The sequence below is a fragment of the Dromiciops gliroides genome, chromosome 6 (genome assembly GCF_019393635.1).
Source record: "Dromiciops gliroides isolate mDroGli1 chromosome 6, mDroGli1.pri, whole genome shotgun sequence".
In the NCBI taxonomy this organism is placed as follows: domain Eukaryota; kingdom Metazoa; phylum Chordata; class Mammalia; order Microbiotheria; family Microbiotheriidae; genus Dromiciops; species Dromiciops gliroides.
Window position 1 is genome coordinate 209,694,361 of NC_057866.1, and position 15,805 is coordinate 209,710,165.

Consider the following 15,805-nt stretch of genomic DNA (forward strand, 5'->3'; position numbering starts at 1 on the left):
CTTTATATTATTTTATCTTCCCCTTACAATTTACAAAAGCAACATACAAAAACTGACAATTTTCATCACTGAATGCCCAACATGCTGTGAAAATTCAGCCTCATATTTCCCCCCAATGAAAGTTGGTATACAAACATTAAAAGTGCAAATTTAAAATGTGACCTTGATATTAAATACAGCTGTATCTTATTTCATAAGCAAAGTATTAAATGGCAAAATAGTTTGATCACCAGAGCAGCACATTAAATAATTATGGCAGCAGCACCCAATGAACATTACATCCCTGATGAAAGAAGGATAATCTCAGAACCAGTTTGTCTTCACATCACTGTTTAAACCTTAAACCCACCCGCCACCCTTTCCTTCCCCCCCAAACCTAAACAAACTGTAATAGATGCTAAGGATATGAATTGATACACAAGTCAGAAAATTTAGAATCAATATTTAACATAAAATAGTTTGTCTTACTGCCTAGAGTACTGAAGAAATTAACTTTTCTTGTTGACTATATGCAGTACGTTTCAAAACACAGCAAGAGCTAAAGCTGGAGAATAAAAATCAACTTCCTTATTTTTGTGGCCATGGATCACAACGCTCTCAAAAAAAGATCTGGCATTTAACATAGAACCCTCCCAAACATTCTGCAGGGAGGCTGAGAAGGCAAGTAGAGAAATAGAATAATAATAATAATAGCAGCATTACACTTCATCTTATTAAAGAAAAGCCTTTAAATAAGGAAAGTTTCTAATTAAAACCTACCTTTTTTATCTATACCTCTATTAAAACCCACTTTCTACTACCAATGTTAAGACAACTTGCACTAGTAAATAAAAGCTTGGCAAAAAAATACAACTCCAGTATGGGGTGGGGGGGAAGCACTAACATTTAAGAACATGTGTTGATTATATAGGATATATGTTTTATAGCACTATTCCTTTTAGCCCTATAAAGTACTAGCAGCAACGTCAAGGACTACTATAAAACGCAGAGTCCTTTACCAAGTTCTTCCTTAACAGTTAATAATAAATAAGAACACGACATACTAATAATGTTGTCTCCTAAAATAGATTGGTCTGATGCCCCAGGATCTGCTCCTTAGCCTTTCATAACGTCAGTGACATTTTATTCTGAATCAAAAAATACTTGCTTTGCTGCTTGTTAACACAAGACTAACGTTGTTGCCAATTTGGCCTTTAAAAGTGCCACAGATCCTCGGGGGCCCCTGCAGGCTGCCAAGTCCCTGCCCATCCTTCAGCTCTCAGGAGGCCAGGAGCAAGTCCCCAGGATGAGGCAGGTCCAGTGAAGAGGAGGGAAGGGGGTGGCACTAGGAGGCACACCTACAGTGGGAAGTCACAGGAAGAGGTGCCCTCCTAGAAGGGCTTCAAGGACCTCCCTACCCCCGCCCATCCCACCCACTCTGCATCTGTCTCTCAGATTTGAGTCAAAAGTTGATGCATGTGTCCCCGTGACAGGGCATGGGAGAAAGGAAACTCACCACCTTCTGAAAGCCACAAACCTCAGGAAGAGCAAGCCTTTGGGATGTGCCTGTTGAGGGAAAAAAAATACAACCACCACCAGAAAACATCAGACCTAGTACAAGGAAACCACGGACTTTAACAAGAACCATCAAGAGTTTTTTCTACAAACTGGAAAGAAGTCTCCTTGTTTTTGTAGTGTGCAGGTACTGTGGGGTGAGAGGAGGGCTTTCCTCAACTGGTCGGGCACATTGTAAATAGCCTCAGAAGCAGATCCCTACAATTAATTTATTACTTTTTATAAGCTAAGCTGAGACTTGAGCACAGAGCTTCCGTGAAGGCACCCTGACCCCCAACCGGGAGTGAGGAACAAAACCCTCTGCATCACTCCTGGCTGATATTTTTCTATTTTGGGGGGGGGGGGTTGGGGGTGCGGGGTTAACTCTTGCCTCAGACAGTAGCGTGGTCCCAGTGCCCTGGGGTCCAGCCAGAGCTGGAAGCTGTACAGCTGTCTCCCTCCCTCGCCACCCACCTGCCATGGGCGGGAGGGGTAGGGCCTTCTTTCTGCTGAAGGCAAAAATCTGCTCCCTCAAGGGTGGAATGGAGTGCGTAATGGGGGTAACAGCTGTCAAGGGTGGACTCAAGGGCTGTCTCACCAGAGGTGTCTGAAAAAAAAAATGCCACAAAGAAGAAGAATCAAATTCCAAGCTTTCCTTCACTCCTTCATTAGCAATATTTTTACTCAACTGGAAAAGGTAAAAAAGTAGGAGAAGTTTCTACTCTGTACACTCTGATGTTTGTTCACAGTTCAGAGGAAAGGGGACTAGATCAAAGTTTTAAGATCAAACTCAGCACCTAAAGAGAATCAGGTTGACTATTAGGATGGTCCCACTGTAAGCTTCTATCATTCTACCCTACAATTCTCAGACCAACTTAACAGCTCCATCTGAGAAAAAAAAAAAAGAAAGAAAATTTCAGTATATGCTTCTTAATGAAAACTATCTAGAAAGTGCTGCAATTATAAATCCAAGCAATAAATCACACTCACATAAGTCCTGAAGCACACAGAAAAATAGAATAAATTTAGAAGCTAAGCTCATGGTTTAAAGTTTACTAGAAAAAAATGAGAACTAAATGGCTAAAAATCCTGGGTCCAAAGTATTGCAATACCACCATTCTGTCAGCATGACGATGAGTTTTGTTAATATGGTGAGGAAATTTACATGTATACTACCATCCCTGTATTAAATGTGTGTGTGTGTGTGTGTGTGTGTGTGTGTGTGTGTGTATACACATCTCAGATAAATACATCCACACAAGAAACACTGATTTGACATGAAACTTTCCTTTGGAAAGCAAATATTGCATCAAGTTATAATAAATTAAAACACAATGCTGTATACTTTAATCACTTAAAATAGGATTACAGACTTTTGCACAGAGAATTACAATAATCCATAAGAGCACTTCAATAGAAATCCGAATAACAATGTTCAAAATAAAATGTTTTTTGTTTTTTTTTATAACCAAGCATTACGAACATTAGGGGGTTTAGGTCTCACAGGAGGGCCACTGGATGCACCCAAAAGTGATCTCTCACTCCTCCGGCTGAGCGCACTCGTAGCACTAGATGACCTGGAAGCTCCTCCTGATGCATTACGAACATTAGGGGGTTTAGGTCTCACAGGAGGGTCACTGGGTGCATCCAAAAGTGATCTCTCATTTCTCTGGCTGAGCGCACTCGTAGCACTAGGTGACTTGGAGGCTCCTCCTAATGCATTACGAACATTAGGGGGTTTAGGTCTCACCAGAGGGCTACTGCATGCATCCAAAAGTGATCTTTCACTCCTCTGGCTGAGCGCACTCGTAGCACTAGGTGACTTGGAAGCTCCTCCTAATGCACTACGAACATTAGGGGGTTTAGGTCTCACCAGAGGGCCACTGGATGCACCCAAAAGTGATCTCTCACTCCTCCGGCTGAGCGCACTCGTAGCACTAGATGACTTGGAGGCTCCTCCTAATGCATTACGAACATTAGAGGGTTTAGGTCTCACCAGAGGGCCGCTGGATGCATGCAAAAGTGATCTCTCACTCCTCTGGCTGAGCGCACTTGTAGCACTAGGTGACTTGGAAGCTCCTCCTGATGCACTACGAACATTAGGGGGTTTAGGTCTCACCAGAGGGCCACTGGATGCATCCAAAAGTGATCTCTCACTCCTCTGGCTGAATGCACTTGTAGAACTAGATGACTTGGAAGCTCCTCCTGATAACACACAAACAAACATGGAAAATTAGCCAATCACTTAAAATCTGGCACAGATGTTAGAGATTCTTCATTTTTCTATCATTCATCATTGTTTAAAGATTAAAAAAATCTAAGAACAATGAGATTCTCCCTTTCTTTTTCTCCAGGATGATACCAATTTTGGGGAGTGAGGACAATCTGGAGGAAGAAAAAGAACAAAGCAGCTATAAGATAATAAAAAAAAAAAACCAAGAGATTTGGAGTCAGACAAGAGATATGGCTTCAAGCCCTGGAGCTACCACTTACTAGCTGTGACCACATCCTCTCTGGGCTTCAGTTTTCTCATCTGTAAACTGGAGAGGGATGGACAAGACACATGATCATTGGTGTCCCCTTTGGACTCTAATGGCTAGGTTCCCAAGAACCATTTTCTAAGCAAAGACAACACACATTGTACTATTCTAAGGCCCCAGGAAAATGATGAGGCAATCTCTGCTCTCATGAATTTACCATCTACTACAGGAAAATAATTTTTTAAATATACATTTAAACAGGCAGAGATGGAATGAGAGAAAGTTCTACTAGTGGGTTACTGTGAGGATCAAATGAGAGCACGTGAGAGGTGATCTGTAACCTTTATATCAATGATGATGAGGTTAAAGGCATTCAAGTCCTAGCATGTGGCTGGGAGACTGTGCCTGCAGAGCACACAGAAAGCTAAAAAGGTTAGGTGGTACCAGATTACAGAGGGCCTTAAGTGCCAGGCTCTCAGGTGGTCTGAATATTTCATGAGATAAAGCTTTATACTTTATCTGAGAGCTAACAGGAAGCCACTGAGGTAAAGGGTAGCTTAAAGTGGGGAGGGAATTCAAGGTGGGAAGATTCAATGGTATTCAGAGAGGTTCCTTTACTATCACCACAAGATATCATGATAAATTATACTTATAACTAAGAAAGAATCACAAAATTACCTAATCCAATCCATAGAAGAATCCCCTCTGATATATGATCATGCAGCCTATACATGAAGATGTCTTATGAGGGAGAATCCACAACTAATAATAGCTGAATTTGCAAAGCACTTTACACATATCATTTCATTCGAGTCTGACAACAACCTTATGAAGTTAAGTACTAAAGATATTATCCTCTCTATCTGTAAAATAGGAAAACTGGCTCAGGAAATTAAAAGGATTTGCCTCTGGCCAATGTTAGAGGTGGCGTTAGAATTTAGAGTCTTTCTAACTCCTAATCCATTTTCTGATAACATTGGAAAACTCCATTTTTAGAAAGCTTTTCTTTATTTTGAGCTTACAAGTGCCCCTGTAATGTCAACCCACTGTTCTTCAGTTCTGTCTTCTGGAGCCAGCAGGACAACTCAAATCCCTCTCCTGAATAAAAGATCTTCAGAGAACTGAAGGCAGTCCCTAAGCTTCTACTCCTCAAACCCTAAGATTCTCTTCAGGCAAAAGGTGCACAGCTCCTTCAACTAATTCTTTTTTTTTTTTTTAGTGAGGCAATGGGGTTTAAGTGACTTGCCCAGGGTCACACAGCTAGTTAAGTGTCAAGTGTCTGAGGTCGGATTTGAACTCAGGTCCTCCTGACTCCAGGACCGGTGTTCTATCCACTGCGCCATCTAGCTGCCCCTATTTTTTAAAAATTGTATTTATTGTATTTATTTACTTTTGCTTGCATTCTTTTTAAATTTTTAAAAGTTTTTTTTTTTTATTTTTGCAGGGCAACGAGGGTTAAGTGACTTGCCCAGGGTCACACAGCTGTCAAGTGTCTGAGGCTGGATTTGAACTCAGGTCCTCCTGAATCCAGGGCCGGTGCTTTATCCGCTACATCACCTAGCTGCTCAACTAATTCTTAAGTGGCATGATATTTTTAGGCCATTCACTATCTGGCTTGACTTCCTCTGGAAATTCTACAATTTACTAAGGTCCTTCCTATGTCATCTAGGCCAGAAAACAATACACCAGATACAGTCTGATGAGAGGAGAGAACAGTTAAGATATCAGCTTCCTAGTATTGGATACTACTGCTCTCTCTTCATGCATCCCAAGATCACATGAACTTTCTTCTTCTTCTTTTTTTTTGGGGGGGGGGAGGGCAGGGCAATAAGGGTTAAGTGACTTGCCCAGGGTCACACAGCTAGTAAGTATCAAGTGTCTGAGTCTGGATTTGAACTCAGGTCCTCCTGAATCCAGGGCCAGTGCTCTATCCACTGTGCCACATGAGTTTTTAAAGTTTTAGACAGCATCTTGTTAACTTTCACTGAGTTTACAGTCAGTCCACCAAGATTTCTACATCTTTTTTCAGATATATTGTTATCGAGCCAGGCCTCTCCCATCTTGAATTTGTGAAGCTGATTTTAATTCTAGTGTAAGACTTTTTTATTTGTTTCTAATAAATTTCATCTTCTTAGATTCAACCCAATGTTTTGGCCTATTCCGGTATTTTGGATCCTGAGACCGCCATCAAACTAATCGGTTATCCCTCTTAGCCCTGACACCTTTATCTAAGTCTGCTACACCTGCTAAGTGATGTAAGATTTTATCAGGCTATCTACAAGGCATTCAGCGTGTTTCAGACCCATTTAACTATACTATACGCAGGCTTATATGCCGTGGTTCTGACACTTAACTTTTCTGTGCTTCGGTTTCAGCATTTACCCAACCAGAAATAACATTTCCAGCACCCACGTCACAGGCTATCATGAGGAAAGCCTATTGAAATATTAAAGTACTATATAAATATGAGCTATGTGCTCAAAGAAGTTCAGTTTCCCTATGAAAAGAAAATCCACATAAGATTACAAGATGTTAGCAACAATTCTAGTTGAGGAGAATCTTTGACTTTGAGCCCCATAAATAAGCCAAGGAACTAAGTGCTTTTATGTTACTATACCCAATGAAGTAAAACAGTTGGGATCCGTCTCTATCTAGCTACAACATTTCCAACTGTTTCACCTGATGACTTCCATGTAATATAAATGCATCTTGGCATTAAGAAGTGCTCTGTTAAATGAAATGTTCACAATCTGTACTCATGTGAATTAAATGCCAGGTATGCCAAAGAAAATGACATGCTGCATTTCAAGTGTTAGCATTTTAAAAGGCCTTTGCCCTCATTATGTTAAAGAAAACCAGTTATATGCAAAAAGAGTAGGTTCAAAGGCATAAACGCAAAAAGCCATATACTTACTGAGTGGACTAATCTGACTAAGAGTAGACCTCACTTGTCTGGAGACTGGGGATGCATTTAGATAGCCCATATGTCGGTGATAGTCCATCAGTTGTTCTGTACGCTTCATACCAACGGTTGGCTTCGCAGCTTCAAGTCTTTTCAATAAAGCCTTCATTAAGGAAAACAAATTTAAATGTCTAAGTTAGAAAGAAGAATTAGAAAGACCTTCATCTAGAACTCTGAATTAATATTTACTATGTAAACTATGTGGCAAAAAATAGTGGGTCATTTGAAAACAATTCTAACTTTTTAACAGCTTCAAAGTATGTTTATATTAAGATCAGACAAATCTAGAGTTTACACCCAACTAACTTAGAAGTCAATTTGCCGGCTATTTCAATTTTGATATGTCCATATTGGCACTAAATTCATTAACTTAGAAGAAAGTCTTGTGGCATAGTGGAGAAAGAGTTGCTTGAGAACCAGAAGACCTGGGTTTCAGAATCACCTTTGACATACCATCTATGTGACCCTGGGTATATCACTTAACCTCTCTCTCTTTTTCCAAGCATCTAAGAGAATAGTCACTGGGGGGTTCCCTACACCATACAATCACAGGCCTGGGACACCTGCCTCTCTTATCCCCCCACTCTCTTTGCACCCCCACCCCGCAACTAGCCAGATGGTCTGAGTTTGCTAGAATGATACGTCTACCCAACTTAGTTAAGCTAGTCTTTACAGGCAGACACAAGGCCCTTGATCAGCGCCTTTCTTAGTATGGTAGGGCCAGTCAGTGCTTGTGCTCTACTGCTGTAGCTTCTGAGAGCCAAGTCACCTCCTCACTCTGAGGAAGCAGCATGAGAATAGGTCTAGTGAAGTAGTGAAGTGTTGCTTTCCCTAAAGAGCGGATTAAATTTCTGACCTATAAAGTGATATCAAACTTTTTATTAACATAACCACAAATAGTATATTTAACTATAAATAATATTCTTAGACACAAAATAGAAGACAAATCTTTCTAAAAGGACAGTACAGTAGCTAGTCACATGACACTATACTTCATATGACACACTGTTTTATCTTTGAAATCCTTGCCTTATTTTTACTGCAACCAATCAGAAAGGGGAAAAAAAAAATCCTTTACCTAAGTTTGGAAATCAGAAGTTTCTTTGAGTATCTTTAAATAGTCACAGGTATCCTTATATGCATACTTTTATAGCTGCTATACCTTTCATAGGTATCTTGAGTCTTTGGGGGAAACTTCAGACTGATCTGATGCCCTCTTATTTCCTCATTATAGATTATCCTGTACCAAGTGGTTGGTTTCCAAGGATTTGGAAGCAAAAAACACTAGTTCTCTATGAGAGGCTAAGATTAGCTGTGCACATCACCTGCTTACTTGTAAACTCAGGCTTTTTAATGATGCTCATTATAAAAAATGAGTCTACCTTTCTAAGTTTGTACCTTTATCACTATCACTCTCTGGATTCCCTATCTCTGCTTTCACAATAGGGCAAAACAGTTGGATGCAGAATCTTCCCTCTTTATTTTAAATTACAAGACAGTAACAGTCCGAAAAATGAAAGTATCTATAACTCATCTGTTAAAATGGGGAGAATTATCCTTGTACTTCACAAGGTCACCACGAGGAAAACGCTTGGTAAATGCAAACATGTCACACAAGTGTAACTATTATTTCAATAAAATTTAAAAGCAATTTCTGCAAGCACAATGCATGTCAACTCTCACTGTCATTGTCAGAACATGGACAAGTCTAAAGAAGTGCTTTGGCTCAGCTTCCCAAATCACATGTGCCTACCCCAAGTGTCAGTCTGGCTGTCAGATGAAAACGGCAAGCCCAGCAAAAGTTGAAGTATGTGCTAGAGCCAGAAATAGCCCTTGCTTAAGTGCTGACTATAATTTAAACACTAAAGCAGGCCTTACATAGATTTTCATACATCAGAATTTCTAAGTATCTGTGTCCACAACACACCATAATCAGAAACCACTATGATGGAGTACTGTTCTGCGTTATTCTCTAGTTCTTAGCTGTGCAGTAATCTCTCTTGCCCAACTAGATCATAAACTCTTTGAGAGCCTCAACCATCATCTTCCCTTTTTGTACTCTGCCAGTGTCTAGCAGAATGCTGAGAGCAGAGCTGGCATTCAATAAATACCAGCTGACTGACTAGGAAAAAAGTTCTACTTGGTTCCAAGTTAAATGTTTTACAAAAGCTTTCACCTGTCACTCAAATCAGATTCCTGTTTTTCTCAATCAATCTGCCTAATTGTTTTCTTTTTGTCTGGGAATGTACACTCCTAGCTAGAAAGGTAATTTATCCTTCCAAATCTGTCTGTTTCTGACTGCTGGTGAGCAGCTTTCAAGCAACTGCCAGATGAGTTTTTTTCTGTTCCTGAAGTGATACAGCATGAACCATAGATTTGCTTGGGGCACCATTTTTTTTCCAGGGCAATGAGGGTTAAGTGACTTGCCCAGGGTCACACAGCTAGTAAGTGTAAAGTGTCTGAGGCCAGATTTGAAGGGCACCATTTATTTTTGCAGTGGAAGGGCAGAGAGTAGAAAAATGGAATGATCAGGCTGAATAGTACATACTGCTTTAAGTTCAAATGAAGAAACTCATCAAAAGATAGAGAGCTCTTCCCTCTGGAAAAAAAAAAACAGACTAAAGGTATAAGGGCCCTTGCATTTTTATATCTGTTCTTCCCTTCCTTTTCTCTCTTCTCAGAATTAACCTTTCTACTGAACTCTAGACATTATTATCCAGACCAAGAATGACTACTTTCCTCTCAGGAGCTTCATCTTTACTTCATTCACAGATAAACTGGAAGTGACTTGATAGGGTCATTGATAAATTGAAAAAATCCTAGCATTCATCGGTGAAACACCAATTTCTAGTTAGAGGAAGTAGAAAGTGAGAATAAATAATCTTGTTGCTAATTTTTCCTATGAAGCAGGATCATTCTTTTATTTTATTTTATACACATGCATGTAGAGAGGGGTGGGTGTGTGTGTGTGTGTGTGTGTGTGTGTGTGTGTGTGTGTGTGTGTGTGTGAGAGAGAGAGAGAGAGAGAGAGAGAGAGAGAGAGAGAGAGAGAGAAGTTAATTTCAAGCTTTAAATGTTCTTTTAAGTCTTTTGAAGTCTGAGAGAAATGTCTTGAGAATAATAGCCCCCTCTACTGGTCAAAATTACTATTTGCTCTTGGTTTTATATACCTAGTAGCAAAGTGCATGACATACAGTAAGTGCTTAATAAATGCCTTAATATTTTTAATACTCTAAGTTTTAATTTTCAAAGACTTCATTAATTTATCTTGCCCTATACTAGGTGGGAAAATAATACTCGTCCTTTCTTGAAAATGATTAAGAAATCAATTCTACTCAGGCTATAAATCTTTTATCTTCAAGAAGATATAAACGAAAGGTTTTTCTTCACCAGTTCACTCTACCAAAAATCTTGTTCCAAAGGTATATAGCACTTACTGCAAATTATGCTTAGAAATACACTAATTATAACTGGTAAACAGTCTTTGAAGTTTACCCAGGATCAACATTTATGCTTCAACTCCTCAAAGCCATGGCCTTTATTGGCTTATTCTGAGTTGTTAGTCCTTCGTTCTCAAAGAGGACCATGACATCAGGGTGATGTCATGACTTGCACTGAATTGGATTCAAGTGAGGGAGGGCTGATTCTGGGTTTCAGTAGCAAGGTAATGATGATTTAAAAGCAGCAAAACTAGGGAGGAAGGAGCTCCATCCAGCCAGTGCTTTCCAAAGCCCCAAGGCTCCTTCCTTATCCATATAGTGAGATACTCAGTATAACTACCTTTCCTTGCTATCTTGTTCCAACCATCCCCACAGCTGTCAAAATAGCCTTGTCCTACTAGGGGAAAAGAAATATTACAAACTATGAAGAATCAGAGGCAAATCAAAGCCTCTAGGTGCTGGGCAGACTAAATCATTGGTATCCCCCTTAAAAGTTTTGTCTTGAGCTTGGTTTTTGGCATGGTGCTCTACAGGGATAGGAGGAACTCAATTAATGAATAGATGTCTTAAAACACTGAAGTGCTGCAAAGATTATTTTTTATTTTATTTTTGTTTTTTTTTTTTTTGAGAGGCAATGGGGATTAAGTGACTTGCCCAGGGTCACACAGCTAGTAAGTGTTAAATGTCTGAGGCCAGCTTTGAACTCAGGTCCTCCTGAATCCAGGGCCAATGCTTTATCCACTGCACCACTTAGCTGCCCCGCAAAGATTATTTTTTAAAAGAATAACCTATGAAATTGTTTTGAATGCTTCTGCTTCCTAAAGGAAAATCTGTAGAGAAAATAGCATCAATTATAACATACATGGAAAGACTTTTCTTTTCTTTTCTTTAAAAAAAAAAAAGGCACGAAACATTCCAATCATCTGGAATTCACTTGAAACAGAAGAGCCTTCCAGCATGAGGGGTCATGGATCTAGTGATCTTTTTTTTTTTTAAACAAAAGTATTTTATTGTTTTCCAGTTACATGTAGAGATAGTTTTCAACATTTGTTTTTATAAGATTTCCAATTTCCAATTTTCCTCCCCCCTCCCCTAGACAGCAGGTGATCTGACCTAGATTACACAGAGAGAGAGAGATCACTTTTTAAAAGCTAGAACGTATGTACACAGTAACAGCAGCATTTTAAGATGATGAACTGGGAGTGATTTAGCTATTCTCAGCAATACTATGATCCAAGATGACCCTGAAGAACTTATGAGGAAAACTGCCATCCATCCCCAGAGAATTGATAGTCAGTTAATATAGATTGAAGCATACTTTTAAAAACATTCCTTATTTTTCTTGGCATTTTTATTTTTGTCTCTGTTTTCTTTTACAACATTACTAATATGGAAATATGTTTTGCATCACTACACATGTTTAACCTATATCAAATAGTTTGCCTTCCCAATAAGGGGGGTGGGAAGGAAAGAAGGTAATTTGGAATTCAAAATTTAAAAAATGTTTAAAATAGTTTTATATCTAATTGGGAAAAAATAAAATACTAAAAAAAATTTTTTTAAGCTGGAATATACCTTAAAAGTCATGTATTCGGGGCAGCTAGGTGGCGCAGTGGATAAAGCACCGGCCCTGGAGTCAGGAGTACCTACCTGAGTTCAAATCTGGCCTCAGACACTTAACACTTATTAGCTGTGTGACCCTGGGCAAGTCACTTAACCCCAACTGTCTCACTAAAAAAAAAAAAAAAAGTCACGTATTCCAATACCTTCTCAGGTTACCAAGTAGGGACTTCCCCAAGGACATATAACTAAGAAACAGCAGGGTAGGGACTCAAATCTAAACTTTTTAACTCTAAATCAGCGCCCCCCCCCCAAAAAACAAAAACAAAAACAAAAACAACCCAAACTCTAAATCAGGAGGTTTAACAAATTCAGGATAGAAACCTAGTTATCTTTGGGCTCAAGATAGATCAGGAGAGATAATGTGGGCATAAACATTCATAATACTACCTCTTCAACTTAGCGGATGAGATTTCAAGAAGTTTAGAAAAGGGCTAGGGAAGACCTCATGGCCTGGGACTCTATAGCTGCACAGGGAGCTCAACAAGGAAACCCAATTATAAAAGAGCAGGCATAAATGATGGAATCAAGGGCATGGGGGGGGGGGGTGTGTGCATGTGTGCGTGTGTGTGTGTGTGTGTGTGTGTGTGTGTGTGTGTGTGGTGAAGGGGGGGGGCAGGGGGGAGGGGGGAGAAGGCCAGTCCTGTGTCCTAGTTCTCTGAAGTATCTTGCTGACAACAAAGTCAGACAAAATTTCTGGAGAAAGCTGGAACTATGATGTTGTTTGAGTTTCCCAATGACTCTGGAGGGTGGTTCAGAGGGCCCAGTATACCAAGGGGAAGTCAGGCTTTTTGAACAGACTGGGATACAGGCCTTAAGAAATCCCCTATTACTTTGCTTTCTGTGGCCCATTTCTCTTCAGGTCGGTTCCCCAGCCCATGATTCCTTACTTTTCTAAATTCTACAGCAAAACCATCACCTTAAGTGTTCAATTAAAAGACTGTCAAGGATATCTATAGAAATGATTCCTGAATTGAAAGGGAGGCTATCGGAAAAAATTATTATGAGTCTTTTCCATCACTAAGATTGTAAAAAAATTAATATACAGTGTTTACCACAGCTAAATTTGTTTTAGGTCAAATGGCATATAAAGGAATTCTGTGCTTTCAGACATGCCCTTACGTACCTCAGACAAATATAACTAACCATGGAATCCCAGGATTTAGAACTAGAAAAGGTCACAGGGATATCTAGAATGATTTTTTCATTTTATAGAGAAGGAAACTGAGCATCAGCAAGTTTAAGTGACTTGCCCAAGGTCACAGTGGCAGATCCAGAATTTGAATCCAGGTCTTTTTACCCCAAATCCAATGCTCTTTCCAGTTCACCAGTTCTCTGTCCTTGAGTTTATACTCTCCCACCTCTATAATCTTTACTCAGCCATATTCAGAGGGGTATGGAATGTCCCTCCCCCTGCATTTTCTGGAACTAGTGGCATTTCAGTTTGACTTTAAAGAATAGGCCAGAATTTTAAGATAAAATTATCTGATTTACTAGGTCAGTAACAATCCTCCCCTTCACACCTCACACAACACTGTAACCTTTAAGATATTTAATTATCATATACAATATTACATGATATCTAGGTTACATATATTTCTCCGTAAAACTACTAGGAATTCTGATGGCTACTATAAGCTCTATGCTAATACACTTTTACTTTCAAGGGCAGATTTGCCTATTAGACTGGTACTTCTAGCTTGATATTGCTAGTGAATAATACTCTGCATGAAATACAACAAATCCATTAAAGTGATATGGTCAATGTACCTCCACAAAAATCAGAACTGCTAGGCTCTAGTCAAAAAAGCACATAGTGTACACCCTGATGATATAATCTGAGGCTGAGGTATGGTTATAAAAGTTCTGGACTAGGATGCTAGAAGACTTAGACTTTATTCTTTTTTATCATAAAAGTATTTTATTATTTTCTAGTTACATGCAGAGATAGTTTTCAACATTTGTTTTTATAAGATTTCTAGTTCCAAATTTTTCTCCCTTCCTCCCTTCCCTCCCCCACTCCCCAAGACAGCAAGCAATCCGATATAGGTTATATATGTACAATCATATTAAACATATTTCTGCATTAGTCATGCTGTGAAAGAAGAATCAGAACAAAAGGGAAAAACCTCAAAAAAGAAAAATTTAAAAAGCAGAAATAGTATGGTTCAATCTGCATCTAGATTCCACAGTTCTTTTTTCTGGATTTGGAGAGCATTTTCCATCATGAGTCCTTTGGAACTATCTTGGACCACTGTACTGCTGAGAGCAGTCAAGTCTATCACAGTTGATCAAAACACAATGTTGTTGATACTGTGTACAGTGTTCTCCTTGGACTCAGTTCTATGACCCCAGGCAAGTCCCCTCTTTTCTGTGCGTCAGTTATTAATTCACTTGTAAAATAAGGGGACAGTCTAATACTGGGGTGACCTGTAAGGGGACTCTGTCTATGAGTTCAGTGACTTTCAAAGCTTATCAATAATGTTATCCAATGGATAAAATTGTCTATTAATGTCTATTCTTGTTTTCAGATAACTAAGTAAAAAAACCCAAAACCAAACAACCTACAATTTACTTTCTTTTATCATATTATTCTTCAAGTTATTTACTGAATAGGAAATACACATGCATTTTCTTTAGTACCGAGGTCTGGGGTGACTTACCAAGTTCTCTCTCTCAATTCTTTGCTGTTCCTTCTGTCTGTTGAGAGCACTGTGGCACAACTTTGGGCATGGAACAACAGGAATGGTACTCTTAGCTCTTGGTTTTTCAGCCTGTTTGGATAGTTCTTTTAATAACCTTTGATTTTCCTGATCAATCTGTCTTACCTCCTCCTTTGTAAAAGAGTAGTTTTTCTTAGGTGCTGGAGGTCTTTGAACACTAAATTTTTGCTGTTCTTTTTTGTCTAATTGCAGGAAAGCTTTAAGAAATGAACAGAAAATCCTCAGATAAAAATCATAAAGTAAAAATATGGTATCACTGAAGTTTCATAATCTATATATATTTTTGTAAGATTCTTTGTTCCTGACACTTATATATTGTTAACTGTTACTCCTTTTTTGTTGTTTGTTTTTTTTTTTTTTTTAGTGAGGCAATTGGGGTTAAGTGACTTGCCCAGGGTCACACAGCTAGTAAGTGTTAAGTGTCTGAGGCCGGATTTGAACTCAGGTACTCCTGACTCCAGGGCCGGTGCTCTATCCACTGCGCCACCTAGCCGCCCCACTGTTACTCCTTTTTAAAAAAAATTTAATATTTTGTTTTTTCCTCTTAACTGTTATTTCTTTTTTTTTTTTTTTGGTTTTGTTTTTTGTGGGGCAATGAGGGCTAAGTGACCTTCCCAGGGTCACACAGCTAGTAAGTGTCAAATGTCTGAGGTTGGATTTTAACTCAGGTCCTCCTGAATCCAGGGCCAGTGCTTTATCCACTGTGCCACCTAGCTGCCCCCTTAACTGTTATTTCTTTTGATGAACTCTTTACTGATAACAGAATCATACATTTGAATAATTTTACCTAGACAGACACAATACATAAACACTTTCATAATTAATAGAGGAAGAGCACACAATATGTTTTTAATACCTTTCAAAATATACAGTTTTCATTAGACCTTCAAACCAGAATAAACTCTTCACTAGCATCTTCCCAGTTCCAGTTGGTGTGGAATAGTTGACAGATAAGCACTTAGGAAGAATGAAAAAAATATGTCTTTTGTTTTGTCTGCATCGGGTATTTCTATGTTTAAAGTACTAGGTGTTCAAATACCAACTCCC

The 15,805-nt window shown here is 39.1% G+C and overlaps 1 protein-coding gene across 1 annotated transcript in view; it reads right to left on the reverse strand.

Moving 5' to 3' along the window:
* CFAP97 (cilia and flagella associated protein 97) overlaps nucleotides 1-15,805 on the reverse strand; it is a 37,759-nt gene continuing 21,954 nt past the window's right edge. Inside the window, exons 4-6 of the mRNA XM_043970650.1 lie at nucleotides 14,699-14,955; nucleotides 6,928-7,078; nucleotides 1-3,738 (exon numbers count right to left, since the gene is read on the reverse strand). Of these exons, the coding sequence (XP_043826585.1) occupies nucleotides 2,996-3,738; nucleotides 6,928-7,078; nucleotides 14,699-14,955 (1,151 nt within the window). The 3' untranslated portion in view covers nucleotides 1-2,995. The remainder of the gene's footprint in view (nucleotides 3,739-6,927; nucleotides 7,079-14,698; nucleotides 14,956-15,805) is intronic.